Source organism: Equus quagga, chromosome 1 (assembly GCF_021613505.1).
Source record: "Equus quagga isolate Etosha38 chromosome 1, UCLA_HA_Equagga_1.0, whole genome shotgun sequence".
NCBI classification, from domain to species: Eukaryota; Metazoa; Chordata; class Mammalia; order Perissodactyla; family Equidae; genus Equus; species Equus quagga.
Window position 1 is genome coordinate 26231231 of NC_060267.1, and position 16380 is coordinate 26247610.

Genomic DNA, 16380 nt, shown 5'->3' on the forward strand with positions numbered 1-16380 from the left:
GTGTTTCTATGAAGTATTTTTTTTAGCAAATCAAGAATTTTTCTGAAGTCGTATTCAAATTGCACAATAAATATTTTAAAACAAAGCAAGATTTTATAAATGTAGTAGTAGAACATCTAACTTAATTTTTTTCAAAATAAGGTATTAATATTTGACTATCATTTAAAAGTACAGTAGGAAGCAGAACATTATTTAAATTTCAGCATATAATAATAAACAGAAACATATTTATATATAAATATATATATTCTGTTGTTTAAATATGAATATATTAAATCAAGATAAAAGAAATAAATCAGGAAGTAAAAATGCAAAGATTGCTCAAACATATTTTTAGGAAAACAGATAGTCACCTTTGAAAGAACCAAGTTCAAATTTGTAAATATATGTGCCTAAACTGCGCATGTGCCCACACACACAAAACGATAGTAAAACTGAGAAGGAAGAGTTCTTCAGAGCCCCTCTCCCACTCACCACATCGGCCGGCTCTCCATCCCACTATGTATGTTTCCTTCTCTGCACAGGCTTTCACATAGTTGCCTAACACTGTACACAGGCAATCTTGACTGTTTTCACAAGTACAGGTGTATTTTTTGCATTCCTTTAAAATAAGAAAAAAATCTACATTACACTAAGAAAATATTCATAACAGGTAAACTGGGCATAATAATTCAGTTCATAACCACTCCTCCTCCCAGAAAAAAAACACATTTGTCTTTGAAACTTTTGGAAATATTTCTTTTCAAAAATATGCAAAATAGCAAATCAATTATTGACTGAGTTTTCAAAGAACTTATAAAAGACAGAAAGAGATATTTAAGATTTTCCTCACTTGGTGTTATCTTCCAGTAGCACTTTTTTTAAATTGGTGTATCTAACAACTGAATAAATTAGTGAAATCCAATGTTAAATTGAAACATACATCTTAATCTACTGACAAAGGCTGTTATTTGAAAATTTTTAATATCTACATGCTTCTTTTGACATTATGAAATATTTCTCAAAAAAAGCTGTAATGTTAGACCCTCACATACCTCATGATATGTTTTAGGGTTCACAATTGCATGGCAGGAAGCAAAAGGCCCGCCTGAATCAAGAAGAATTCCACAGTAGCTGTCAGCAAATTTTTCTGGAAGAAAATTAATGCACCCAAAATTAGCATCAATATTGTCATAATTTTTTAATTGAAATAAAAAGTGTAAATTTTTAACAGAGTTTTGGCTTTATTAAAACAATTGTGTTTTAAACTGTTTTGCTATAAGAAATCTAAGCTGTTATCCACTATATACAAAAACAGTAGGATATAATCAGAAACACCTTAAACTGAGGGGCAAAATCTTTGTTAGTTCTGGACTTTTGTATTAAATCAGTTAACCTTTTTCTGAAATGCACTTTCTATATAAAAATGGGAATAAAGAAGCCAGAGTATTTATTCAGAGGTCTTTTAATTTAAAATATATATTTATGTCTCAATTATGACAAGTTGGTAAATGAAACCATCACAACACAACCACCATCTCTCCCGTCACCCCAGAAGGTCATATCAGTTTTTTTGAAGGTTATACATTAGGACAAACAGTATCAATAACTCAAATACACTAATTTTATTTTTTAAGTGCTTAATTGGATATTTGGTTGGTTTATAAATAACTGGCCTCATATTAAATCAAGAGAAAAGAAAATTCACAAAAATAACATCTGAGTCGCAAATGCTTTGCTCAATGATCTGGAAAAGCTTAAAGATGATGATTGTGACTAGGACAAAAATTGCTAAAAACTTTAGCTATCTGTTAATTGGCTTCTGAAAGTTACTGTCACCAGGAGGCAATAAAGGAAGATGACTGAACCTATTCAAAGGACATTGAGGCCAATTATTTCTACAATTTTGACAAACTGGTAACCAAGTATTGCCACTTTTTCTGTAAACATTACTAGCAGCTTATTAAAGTATAGTTTAATTTTCAGTGTTTTATTTTATTGTTAAATTAAAACCCTGAACTATGTATTACCATGTTGATATTAATGCTTCTGTCAACTCGTTTTTTAAATCAGAACAAGTAGATAAAACTCTCAAAAGGAATTGCTTTAGTAATTTTAAAATATTCTTGCAAGCTGATCAGACATTTCTTTCAAATATGAAGATTAATTTTAAAAAACGAATTAACATCAACATAACATATTTTAATTTAAATTTCATTATTTATGAAAGAAGCAACATAAAATAAAGTGCCTATTAAAATCAACAATACTAAGGGAGCAACCAGAGCAAGACTTGGAGTCAAAATACTTGGACTCCGGCTTCATCGTTAACCCTTATAAAGAACACTTATATCCGGACTCCATTATCAACATCTACATTAATAGGGATAATGACCTCATCCGAGTCCTTCATGAGTTTTTGTGGGAATAAATTGAACTAATAATTATGGAAGTCTTTAGTAAGCTAAAACACGAGCTGATCACACAAGTGTACAGTTTTCCTAAGAAGATCTATATTTGGGGTTTGGTAAATAAATATACGTGACAGCAGTGGTTAGGAGACCTGTATCTAGTGACAGCTCTATCATTAGTGGCTCAGCAGTTTGGGTGAGTGTCGCTATTGCAACAACGATCGCTTCCATGAATAAACTGAAGGAGAAGAAAAACAAACTAAGCAATCCGTAAAGTCTCCTCAAACCCTATTATTCTATAAGTATGGAGAAAACCATATAAGGAGGCAAAGAGTGGGTATAGAAAAAGACAACGATGCTGATCCCTCTGAAACTGGGACGTTACACAAACACTGGCTAAAACAAAGATTATCTGATAGTCTCATATTATTACTAGAATAAGTACATAATTTCTAGCACCAAATATTTAATTATGGAGTGTGATGGTCAGTAAACATTACCAGTTTCTATACTGATGCATGAAGCGGGGTTTCCTTTAGGACAAGACATCATTTCCCAAGAATTAGCAAATGCCTGAGACGTCTTCTCCAATATATTCTGACTTGACATGAAATCATCCTCTGCTCTGTTGTTGTAGGAACCACAGAGTCCTGTATAGAGCATAGAACAAATATTAACATTGTCTCACCAACTCAACTTTTTGGATTCATTTCCTCACTTTGTATTCAGTTCTTTGCTCAAATCCAAACATGTAGAAGTAACTTGAGAGTATGTCTTTGTTAGTCTTTATACACATAAGCAAAACTTCATAACACTTCAGATTAATAACCCCTTTTATTCAAATTCCAGGAGCACTAAAATGCCATTTTCCATGAATATTGTGTTTTTCCTGTTTGTTGCTGTAACTTAACCTCCTTTGACAAGGTAGTAGCAAGCATGTTTACAAGTAGGAAGTTTACGACTGCACGTTTTCACAGTTTCAACACAGAGAGCCGAATAATGTTAAGGGCTGTATTTCTTTCTTGTCTGGACCCTTCTGGCCCATGAGTTACATCTTTTTCCTGTGTAGAAATAAGTCACCTTCTCAAGTAAAGGTATATTACAAAAGTTCAGACAATTTTAAATTAATAACTGTAGGATTTGCCATTGTTTCGCTTGTTTTGTTCAACATCCATGACAATATATAAGAGCTGATTTCTATGACAGAAAAACCTCAGTGAAAGATATGACAATGTGACCTGTCAACCAACGGACAAGTTATAACATACCTTGTATTTGAAACTTGATTTTCAAAAGATTTATATCTATAATATTTTCATTTATTCTTCTAGAGGTCAAAACTTTAGTAATGTATATTGGCAAAGTGGTATATAACATATATCATCAAATCTCACTTAATAAAAGCCTTAATTTAAAAACCTTAAAATGTTTAAATTGTTGAAAATCATTTGGGAATAGATTTTGTGATAAATAAAGCTGTCTTTACTATAAGTTGGAATTATGTTACTGCAATACGGAAGGGAAAATTAAGCAAAAATGCTTTATGGTCTAATGTCGTTAACTGAGAGACGATTGAAAATTACGATAAATGATAGTCACATTAGAGCCTTGGAAATCAAACATACTCAGAGGACTTACCTACAGTGTCTGTGAATTGGTTGGGTGGCATGGAAACATACAATTGCATCACAGGAACAATCTGTATTTGCATTTTTACATGAAAGTAAGTTTCTACTTGAAGGTATGAGGAAGATGCTTTGAAGATCTGTATTTTGTCTATTAAAATAATTATTAACATTAATAGCAATAATTAACATATTAAATAGTTTTTAATTTCTTAAAACGTTTTTATACCTTAATATCTATTAAAAACAGAAACATTTAATACCCTTAAAAATTGAATAAATGAGTGCATCTTACATTTATTTTAAAACAGCATTATTAAACTTACCTGAATAGTAATAACTTTCATTTCTAATCTTGTCATTTGTGACTGTTCCATCTCTATTGAATACATATTTGTCAACTGAAACAGACTGATATTTAAAACACATTGTTAGTTCATATCAATTTACAATATTAATTCATTTTAATGCAATATCTGAACCTGAAATTTTGTGCCATAAAAACGTTGAATTTTTTGGATTGATTTATAAATATCGAAAATATAGAACATTTTAAAAGCATTCCTCATACTTTGCTTTGTTGTTTCTCTTAGAAATTCTTTGAGGAGGATTGTAAAGGACTCTTCATCCTCAGTTTGTAGATGAGGAAACTGAGACCCAAGAAGGTAAGGTCGAATAGCTTGTAGGTGTCAAAGGCCAAGCTAGGTGTCCTCCCTGCCCATTTTGGTCTATTTCTACTTACATTGTCAGTTCCAAATACATGAAATTCTAAACAAATAGAATTGCCTTCTTAAATGATCCACAGAGTTTAATAATTTAATAAGCACATAAGGGCAATCTGTAATTAGCACCTTAGTTGTGTATCTATGGTAATTTTGACAGACTTAAGGATCCTTGGAACTACCCAGCTCTTCCAGAGACTTTACCAATTTTCTGCACAATCTTATGTATGCTTTTAATTTATACAGTGAAGCCTTTCATCTTCAACTCAAAACTTCTGAATTTCTGAAGTAGTTGTTTTGATTTTGCTCTGAATAAACTTTAGGAAGCCGATTACTTACCGAATTCAAAAGAAGAGTCACACTATTTAAGCACGTTCCTGACTGACCACTTGGACATGGACGAAGCTCAACACTGACAGACCAATCTTCATCCTGTTAAAAGATGCATTTCATTGTAATGTTTACTAAAATGTCACTGATTATATATTATTATGTAATTCATTCACAATATACATTTGCTTTTCAAATATGCACAATTACTACATACAATCAGCCTGCTCTGAAAATAGAAACCTAGTTCAGTCCATGGCACAGTCGAGCACTGGCCAAGAGCTTTAGAGAGGGTCTGAGGATCGTGCGTAAGCTGTATTAATGTAGTCTGTGATCGGTGGATTTTCATAGTCATCATTTTTTTTCTTTTATCATTACTTTTTGTCTTCTCCTTCAAGAGAATTGTGCTGCACTGTAGAGACTAATAGGAATTAGAGGTAACATAGCTTGCTTACTCTCTGGATAGTCCACAATGTCTATTTAAATCCAATGCAAGAGGTATTTAATTTGCAAAATCATAATATAAGTCATGTCAAACATTGACTTCCAGCTCTCATTTCAAGATCTAGAAATCTCTAATCTATATGGAGCAAATATTCCATATATTTTGGCATATTTCCCTCTCACTCTGCCCATCCCCTATCCTCATGGATTATGTGAGGAGCATAAAACAAGGCAAGAAGATTTGGAGAATTGACTTTTAGTAGCAGCACCTACATTTTTCAGGTCACTGGATGTTGACCCACATCTCTCACTTCAGGAGTCACAAATTCTGTTCATCTTTGTTTCTTACCAGGAAGATTAAATAAAATTGCTTATTCTCATGCTAGCTAACAGCACAGGCTACAAAACCAAATCTCCCTTTTATCGAAATTCAAATCACTTAAAATTTTAGTACTGAAAAGAATCTAAATGTCAGGATAGCCTCTATCATACTGGTGATGCTGTATTATAAAAACTAAAAATAGGGGCCTGGCTGGTGGCACAGTAGTTAAGTTCGCACGTTCTGCTTCGGCGGCCCGGGGTTCACTGGTTCAGATTCCAGGTGTGAACACGGCACTGCTTGGCAAGCCATGCTGTAGCGGGCGTCCCATGTATAAAGCAGAGGAAGATGGGCATGGATGTTAGCTCAGGGCCAGTCTTCCTCAGCAAAAAGAGGAGGATTGGCAGCAGATGTTAGCTCAGGGCTAATCTTCCTCAAAAAAAAAAAATAAAAACTAAAAATAAATGTAAAGGAATAATGCTGAAAAAGGAAGATGCTTTATGGAATGTAAAAGATAGTTTTATTTGGGGCACTAGTGAACAAATGTAAAGAAAAGTAAAAGAAGGAAATAGTTTTCCAGTGAATTTAGAAAATTATTAGTGATAAAGATGATTTTGTTTGCTTTTTGTTTAGCAGGGAATTTCTAAGGATCGCAGGTAATACTGATTGTCAATGTCAATATGTGATTGAAAACAGATACTGAAATATACAACCAATAATTGAAGGGCTGCTTGTTATTTATTTTTTTAAATAATAATTTAAAGTGAAGATTGTATTTTAAATTGGTTGAAAAATAATTTGGTGTCTATATCAGTTTTCTCAAGTGTTCCAGGCTATTACATACGTGGATGGCCAAGAAGTGACAGTTTCCAGGATGGTTGTATTTAACACCATCAAAGGTGGTAATTGAACTTCCTTCCACCTTACATCTGCCAGGACATAACGCTTCGGTGCAAGACCACTTTGCTTCTTGGCATGTGCTGTTAAAATGCAATGGCTATGTTAAAGGTCATCAACAGGGTTTTTTCTATGATATAAATAAATATCACAACATTAAAAAATCACAACATAAATGAGGACATTAAGTTAAGCCTTATTAGAGCATCTTCATTTGCTACTCAACATCTCAGCTCTGATAAAAGTCTCATTGATGGTGGTATCCTGGGATTTTAAAAGACTTGCATTCCATTGACTAAAATAATAATTTCTGCCCACATTAAACATAGAAAAACTCGTAAACTGGATTTCAGGGGTTTATTTAAATGGAACACATTTCATTTCTAGTATTAAAACACCTGCTACACACCACATTGTAGACCTCCACTGTCCAACACAGTACAAAGACACATAGCTATTGATTATTTGAAATGAGGCTAGTGCAGACTGAGACCTACTGTATACGTAAAATACACACACACTTCGAAGACTTAATATGAAAAAAGATTGTAAAATCTAACTTTTTCTACTAATTTCATGCTGACATGACAATATTTTGGATATATAAATTACATGATTAAAATTAATTCCATCTGTTTGTTTCTCTTTGCTTTTTTAAAATTAAAAGCTAAAAAAAGTTAAATTATATTAGTAGGTCATATTTGTGGCTCACATTATATTTCTCTTAGAAAGGACTGTTATAGACATTCAATAAATCATAGCTTTTGTCATTCATAATTATTATTAATATAGTATTACCACACTAACAGTACATTTCCTATTTATAGAGAGAATATTACAATATAAATAATAGATTAGTTTTCATTGAAGCTGATTATTTCTCCACAAGAACATAGTACATTCCTAGAAAAGTCCTTTGGAGTCCCACAGAAATTTTGAGCTTCAGAGAAAAGTCATAATGAGGAATGGGGAAATCTCTCTGATCAGCATATTGTTGCTGAACTCAAAAGAAGAATCAAGCTATTCAATTAAAAGAGAAATAATCTATACTAATTTTTGGCACATTAAAATCCACTCTGGATTAAATATATCTTCCTCAGTGTAGCCTCATATAAAAATTATTTGAAAAGTGTTGGGTTGTTTCTGATTGTACATTTTATCAAATACTCTTGGCAATTGGCATAATCATTGTTTCATTATTGCAACTATACCCTTGCATTATTTTTGGCTCTCTATTGGCAACCACCAATTGGTTTACTATTCAAAACACTATTTCAGTTGGTGAATCAACATTATCTTTTAAAAATACACAGAAAGTTCACATATTTTATATAAAAAACACACTAAACTTTCCTCGAAAAATAAAAGACAAAATATCAATGCAGAAAATGCAATGGAGCTGCTTTTTATTTCTGAAAAGTTGATTTTTAAGGGAGGAATTAGGAATTTTTTCAAATTAGGTAAAAATATTAGTATTATTTCACTATCAATAAAATATGGACAGAAAGCACACTTACCACTGAGAACCACAGGGACCCTCTCGGACTTCTCCTGACTGATACACCTTTCCATTGGATTCACAAGGACACTCAGTCTTTAATACACATCTCCCTTTCTCTCCAATATCATCCAGTAGATAACCTAGAATACATTGTATAAGATTAATCTCAAAACTATATAACATCAGTAAATTCTCAAGCAGTATATTATGAAATCACTTGAGCTAGTTCTTTGAAGTGTAAAAACTGCAAGAGTGTAGATAATTTTCTGAGGCACAGAGCAGTCCTACTGAGCTCAATATAGGACTAGAGAATGATCTGAGTACCACGGCTCTCAGGTACTGTAGAAACAAAAATACATCTTAACTTTAAAAGTCTCTCCACCCTTTCCACAGTTTGCTAAAAGGATAGATTACGAATAGGTGAATTCACTGAATACCTTGTTACAGAGGAGACCCCACTATACCTGAGTCATGTGACTTTCAGTAGTTTTAGTGTAAATATTCTCACAGGGTGTATTACCTTCCAGACAGGTGCAACCACTCACACATTCACTGTCTTGAAAAGGAGCCACATTAGAACAAGTTGCAGGATTTGAGGGTCCACATTCTTTGTAGATATGTTTTTCTGGGCATATAGGTTTTTCTGGAGAAATAGAGACATACATATACATGGAAATTAGAGGGAAATGAATGTGATAAATACAAAACATTCTAATGGAGAGCTTTTCAAATAGGATTCTTTGAGACTAATTTTCAAGATACAAGTCAGTCTTTAAAGATACTCAGTACAACAAAATTATGCCAATTTCCCATGCATTATTTTATGATTCAATATTTAACTTGGAGGAAATGCATATTATATATAATATCATTTCTTTATTACTTTGAAATTGATGTTCTACTTGTATTTTAACTTACAAGGATTGAGGTAAACATAAGCGGAAAGTATATTTATATTTGCATGAAACTCATATGTATGTTTTATTAATCTTTTTGAAAGAAAACCATGGCACTAATTAATATACTTTTGATAACTTTCCCAGTTATTCTTTTTAAAGTTTTTACAGAATTACTCATTTTCCCCAGTGACTTTTATTGATTGTAAAGACCATAAAGTTCCCAATTAAGAACTTAATACAAAGTACTGTGGCTTGGGGCAAGTCACTTCACCATAATAGTCCTCAGTGTCCTCATAAGCAAATGCGAGAGACGAGACTCTATCATCTCTAAGGACCTTTCCAGCGCTTACAGTCATTTGAGAGGATTACCTGAAACACAGCTCAACTTTAAAGTGCTATATAAAGTTCCCAATTTGGAATTTATAATAAAATTAAAAACTTACCACAAACTACATCAGAATCATCTCGCCAGTATTCATAGGTGCCAGGACCATCTGAGGCACAGAGGCGGGACAACTCTGAGTAAGTGTCACATGTAGATTCTTTGCCTCCATTTTGGCAGTACTCATCAACACAAATCATTTTGTAGTCACTGGATAAAGCAGTAACCTTTCCACATTTCTCAAAGTAGGTTTCAATAATTTTGTTACAGTGCTACAAAATAAAGCAAGAAGTTTTATTAAAACATAAGAAAAATTGGCAATCAATGAATATTTATGAGAAGATAAATTGAAAAGTGTTTTTTGCATAATATCCCATAGCTTTGACACGGAGAGTTGTTGAATGCTGATTGAAATGGAGAGTTTTGAAGTATTACAGTTGGTACAGTGACTCCTCAAAGAACTCCACCTCTGGCATTTGGATTGCCATATAAGGACTTCAAAAATGGTTGTACCTAAACTTACCCAAAATTTCTCTAAAAGTGACAAGAAGTTTAGAACTCAAGAAAATGGAAAGGGTAAGAAAAGGAGAGATTGGGCAATGCCAGAGACTGATGGTGAGTGACTGATACCACAATGGACAGAAGTGATACTCGCCCATTAACTGTTAATCTGCTTATATTTGATGAGCAAACAGTGACTCTGCTTTCTTGGTAGGAACCATGTAAGTTTGCCCTGGAAACAACATATTTGTTTTCATGTTGCTTAAGGAACTAAAGACATATATTATTGAACCCCCCAAGAAGTTCAAATTTCAACACATTTTAACTACCACATAGCTGTCTTCTATTTTAACCACGTTTGTTCTCAGAGAAACGTAAAAGCTACTGTAAAACAAATGCACAATTTACACTAATTAAGCCCTAGGGCAACTGATAACATTCTCCAGGTGAGGTATAAAATTAAACGAAATAAAATTTTTTACAATGTTTTCTCATCTATTATCCTTTGTGTATCTTTCTCACTAGATTAGAGTTCCTTTAGGGTAAGAAATATAACATTGTATCGTTAATACAATATAGTAGGTCCTTATTAAATATACATTGGCTTTAACATAAATTTATATATTCATTCAACCAAATTTTTGAGCAACTGGAAGTAAGTTCTTACACACTATGCAACTACCACACAGATAAAACATCATTATAGAACTCATAATCTTACAGGGAACATATGAGGAAAATACGGGAAATTTTTATAGACGGTATCTTATCATAAGTACCAATGAGTGGTATAGAGTGACATAGGAAAAGAAAAGGAATTCTAACTGCAAACACCAGTGGGGGGGGGGGGGAGTTTCACACGGAAGATAGCAGATGAACTCATACAGTGTCATGGCTTAACTTGCTTTGCAAGAAGATGACAAGACAAATGCAATACCCATCATCAATAAAACAAAAGTCTCTTCTACCCATACTATCCAGATATATCTTGATCTTGAGAATTTTGTTCTAGATTGAATAGGAATGTGTAAACATTCATTCTGTCATCAAACAAATCTATCAAATTCAACATAGAATTACACAATGGTGGAAAATTCAGAGTAAATGATGACTATTTTTTCAAGTGTGTAGTCTAAAAGGCTATCTGTAACTTTTTCAAAAAGTAGGTAAAGGATATGGAGGATGACAATTCAGACTGGTTATTGGGGCAAACGAGGGGAGTGAGAGTAGAAAGTAGTTCTTAGGGACACAGTACAAGGATTTCTAACTGAGGATCAAGTCAGTACCCATCAAGAGATAATAACGGAGAAGCAAAGCATGTCAGTTTACAGACAAACTAAAACATCGTGTAAAGGAAATTAGAATTGTTACACCAATATATAGTAAGTATCATGTCATTTTAGGAAAAACCCTTATTTTAGCATGTACAGCTAGACTAAAGCTGAGAAACAAACTACAGGGACATTGGAGCGGAAGCAGTTGCACAATTCTAAGAATAAGGTATGAGTGCTGGGAAGAGGATGTTGGCTATCTACACTGAAACCAAAGGAATAATACTGAAATTTTCTCCGAGATGAAATATGAATTCTTACCTGTACTCCATCTTCACAAACTTCGTAGCTTTTACTAACAGCATTGGGACAATCCCCCGGAATTTTACTATTGGCAATGTGTTCGTTGATATTGTCTCCTTAAAAAGAAAGTAATGTTTAATTCAAAATGTTCATTATATATGTATGTCACTTTCAAGCTAACTGTGGGCTTGGCAACATAAATATATTTTTCTATTTTAACAATTTCTAATTCTTTAGACAAACGCAAATTGTGCTAGATTTATCCAAATATGAGCAATTGCTTTATAATTTTCTTTTGGGGAACAATTTTCTTAGACATAATGCATTGAAATCTCACCTGGAGTGCTGTTGAAGTTACCACAAAGACCACAAGTTGAATATTGCTTGTGAAGAGTGAGCTTTTAAAAAAAATCACATGTATATGTTTATAAAATATTGAAACTATCTTGAGACAAAATTTACCCAAACAGAGGGGCAGGGACTCCTTGTGTTCAAGTCTACCCAAGCTGGTTACATACTCAGAATGTACTGCAGGGCCTCCTTTAAAGGACCTGGATCTAGAATTTGAAAAGGTCCTGACCCCACCTCTTACTCCACCTCTACTTATGTGTCTTTGGGCAGATTATTTAACTTTTATTAGCCTGCATTTCCTTAGTTCCATCATCTGTAAAATAAAATTAATAATAGTAGGCACTTCAAGATATTTTAAATATTAAATAAGATCTTTAGTACAGTAACTAGTGTACAAAGATTTCTCAACAAGCCTTAGCTCTTATTTTCCTTATAATGTATTGTTTTTCTAACTGAAAGTAAAGAACGAAAAGCACAGGATTTTAAGAAAATCTTAGATGGACTTACTGAGAGTTTGTTATTTTTGTCCCACATTAAAGTCAGGATTCCTCTACGGCTATTCAAGACATTATGTTCTCCATATTTTTTAATGTGAATCAACTTATTGTTATATGGTATCTGTACACTGAAGAGTAGAAAATACAAGTACATTTAAAAGGTAAGAATAGTATTTTTATAACATGATTTTCTGATAATTCATGTTTCTATGTTTAGTATCATAAATATAATACTGGCTAGTAAACATTAAAGTTTTCTTTTTCTTATCATTTCAGAAGAGACACAATGGCTTTTTTCCAATTTGGGGAGAATTTTTAAGGAACAATGAGTAAATCTTTGGGGCTTTGGAGAAGTGAACAAGAAGAAACTGGTTCAGTGTAAGAAAAAAATGATCAAATAATTTGAAAATTTCAGAAGTAGAATATTATGCCTCATTTTCTTATCCTGGAAAGTATTCAAATATGCCATCCCTTACAAATATGAATTGCTACTTCTAAAAATTGTAAAATTTTTATTTTTATTTGTATTATTTATTTATTGTATTTATTTAATTTATTGTATTATTTATTTGTATTGTAAAATCTCAGATTTATATTTAGTGTTAAACATCGAAATGAAAACTGAAATATTCTATTAACAATTTGGTTGAATATGCATATAGCCCAAAAATCTAGATACTCAAAATAGACAAACAACAGAACTACTCTTTTTTCCCCGCGCTATTATAGGAATAAATATAATATCGTACAATCCCACATATAGCAAAGTGTTATACATTTTTCAAACTCTTATCTAAGAATTTATTATAAATATCAATATGAGCACCAAAATAGAAAGAGTACTATCTCTCCCATATTAAACATTTTTTTCTTTGTGTTCAGGTAACTTCAAGTAATTCTATAGAGTTTATCCAAAATACTATGACATTTACCTCTCTCCATTAACTAAAATGCCGTCACCCAAAATAGAGACGTCATTACTGTCGATTACAACTGTTATTCTTTCAATCTCATTATCATCATTTCGTTTGATCTCAACATTGAAATCTCCTCCAGAGTCAACGCAGTGACGGCAGAAAGCGTACGTGCAGGAAGACTCAAAGGAAAAGATCCGGCCATTGAAAGCCTTATACGCTCCTTTGCCCCAAGTTGAAGCTTCACCTAGAAGATATTTAGAGTAGAATATTCGTAACTGTATAGAAGAATTAATGTACCTTCTAGTGCTGATTTTTTTTAACTGTTTATGTACCAAGAAAAAAATCGTTGAAAAGTTCTATTCTCACAGCTACCACCTTAAATCGGAAGTTTCTTTCTCTCATACTGTGGAGATACACTAAAAGTAGTCCCTGAGTCTTTTGAAACACCCAAATTTGGCTATTCTGGCTAAAACAACATATCAATAAAAACATCTAGTTTCCCACTGGAAAAGGAAATTATCTGTACTCTGAGGAGGGATGTAAGGAGGGAGGATGTGGTTTGTTCTGCTTTTGGTAAAGAGTTGAATGTTGTCTAAGTGAGGTAGCATTTATATCAAACAAGTATAAAGAATTTATTACTTCTGTACATTTATATGTATATATATGTATGTATGTATTTATGTGTTGTCTGTGTATGTGTGCGTGTGTGTATATATTTAGAAGAAAAATGATACAAATCTCATGTCATTCAAACACACAATGATCAAATAGGGATGACAAATTTTTAAAACTCAAATTTTGGTTACTTTGTAACCTCGTTAGGTACTGGCTGGTTTGGGCATAAAAATATGGATAGAAATTAGAGTCATTTTTACTTACCAATAATTGCATCTGTTTCTGAGTATTTCGGAGTTGCTTCCGGAATATGGGATCCTTTTTCTATGGAACACAATCCATAGATTATTTAAATTTCAAGGTGTATGGTGATGTTAAATATACAGGATACTTGGACTTCTACATGGGAATTTAGAAGTTAATTTTGAAGGCCATCAGTGGGCTTCCTTATCCTGAATATATAATTTGATTATAGGAGAGCTGTGATTTGCTAAGGCCATATACACGTTTATCTCTGAAATGCGTACTTTTTCTTGGAAAAAATCAGCCATTGTATGTTCAGAAGTCATTAAGGGCTTATTCATTTTGAGTCATGTACAATTACTAAGACATGCTGCATCCCCTACAGAACTATTTTTTCAACTTCAGGAAATAGAACTTTGCTAGCCTATTTTTTTGGAAGCCACTACCCAAAGAGGCCCAAGGTAGATTTTACTGTCGGTCTACTATATAATACTAATAATTCAATTTTCTATATATGAACAAAACTCAATTCTCCTGATCAAAGGGAATACCTTTGTATACCTTTAAACGTTAAGTTTCCCATGATTGTTTATTTTTAATGCACTGACCCTTTGGGGAACCAGATGAACTTACGTGAAATTTTAGAGCAAAGTCTAAACGCAAGCAGAATAGAACAACAATAATAACAAAAGGGAGTATTTTAATAGAATTTTAAAATATTTTTCACAATGCTATTTGTTGTATATTTTTAAGCCTCTTCTCTCTACTACAGGTTGTATTTACTCATCTTGAGTGGAAATAAATTGAACTCATAATTTATTTATAAAGTCATTTTTAAAATAATATATCTAAAATGATAAAGGAGAAATTGCGCTATGTTTTATTCAGGGTCCCTTAAAATATAATTTAATCTCTATTATTTATGAAATTGTTTCAAATATCCAGCTGGTCATCTAAACTTTGCTACTCAAAGAGAAGAGCACTTAGAAGCTCAAATCACCATGAGAAACACATGATTATATCAAGTCCTAGAAAATTAATAGTCAACAGGACATTTTATTTCAAAATTATATATATATCCATAAACACATATACATTACATATATATAAACTGTTTAAACACTGAAAGTCATAAATCAAACTACCTGGAGTACTGAGTGGTCCAGAGGTACTGTAGTCAGATGAGCTTGTGACACCTATTTTAATACAAAATGATTAGGCTGTTTCTGTGTATAATGTTACTTGGTAAAATAGGAGAAGTTTTTAAATTTGATGGATAAAACATGGATCCAAGGTCAGCAATGCTAATGCTAGCAGACTTATAACCATGTGAAGCTGTATAAGAAAACAAATATTATCAACTCAGCAACCTGTTGGAGTAATAAAATTGAATGCCTCACCACTAAATGAACTGACTCTGAGTTAATTGCCTTAGAAGTTGTTCAGGGAAAGAGAAAAAGGCTTAATAGACAAGGTTGTAAGTCTCCTATCCCAGTTTCAACCAAACTTACTCCTACTTTGAATTGTTTTACATTGGGGAAATCTAGGTACCCTTTCAAGATGTCAACTGAGCAAAGGATTGTGCATTCACAGAAACTGGAAGTATGAAAACCACTAATCTAGATGAACTAAGATGCTCATATCAAGATGCTTAATGTCAAGAGATATTAACGTCAAGAGATACAGAACCTGCTATTTCAAAGCAACTAGATTTACTGCCATTAGCTACACTACCAAAAAGAATACTAATTCATAAAGTCTATCTGATTTGGAAAAATGAAAGCAGTTGAAAACTGACAACCAAATAGCAGAAAAATCTCAAATTGATAACAACTCCACAATAGAAATATAAGAGGCCATTACTTCTTAGTACATTTCTCAGGAACAAAACCTAAATTTGAACACCTGAGCTATTGGCAGCAGACCTGGGGTTCACAAATTCAGCGTCTCTTAAACCGTTTGTACCAACCGTGCTTAAACAAAATCAGTGGCAATAAATAATGACTGACTTAAATTTCTTAGTTCCATTGAAATGTTGATCGCAAAATTGATATCCAAAGGTCAAGAACAACCCAAAATAAAATTATTATTTCTGTATGATCAAGCCTTTTTGAATAGATTCATTGACAGTCAATCCTGACTGAGGTCAACCGTTACAAGACTACACTATATC

The 16380-nt window shown here is 32.7% G+C and overlaps 1 protein-coding gene across 1 annotated transcript in view; it reads right to left on the reverse strand.

The window, feature by feature from the left end:
• MUC19 (mucin 19, oligomeric) overlaps positions 1-16380 on the reverse strand; it is a 56534-nt gene that overhangs the window by 27522 nt on the left and 12632 nt on the right. Inside the window, exons 8-21 of the mRNA XM_046662970.1 lie at positions 13365-13593; positions 12443-12560; positions 11922-11982; positions 11603-11700; positions 9571-9781; positions 8749-8871; positions 8245-8368; positions 6675-6810; positions 5077-5169; positions 4342-4426; positions 4029-4166; positions 2891-3040; positions 1035-1129; positions 475-601 (exon numbers count right to left, since the gene is read on the reverse strand). Of these exons, the coding sequence (XP_046518926.1) occupies positions 475-601; positions 1035-1129; positions 2891-3040; positions 4029-4166; positions 4342-4426; positions 5077-5169; positions 6675-6810; positions 8245-8368; positions 8749-8871; positions 9571-9781; positions 11603-11700; positions 11922-11982; positions 12443-12560; positions 13365-13593 (1788 nt within the window). The remainder of the gene's footprint in view (positions 1-474; positions 602-1034; positions 1130-2890; positions 3041-4028; positions 4167-4341; positions 4427-5076; positions 5170-6674; positions 6811-8244; positions 8369-8748; positions 8872-9570; positions 9782-11602; positions 11701-11921; positions 11983-12442; positions 12561-13364; positions 13594-16380) is intronic.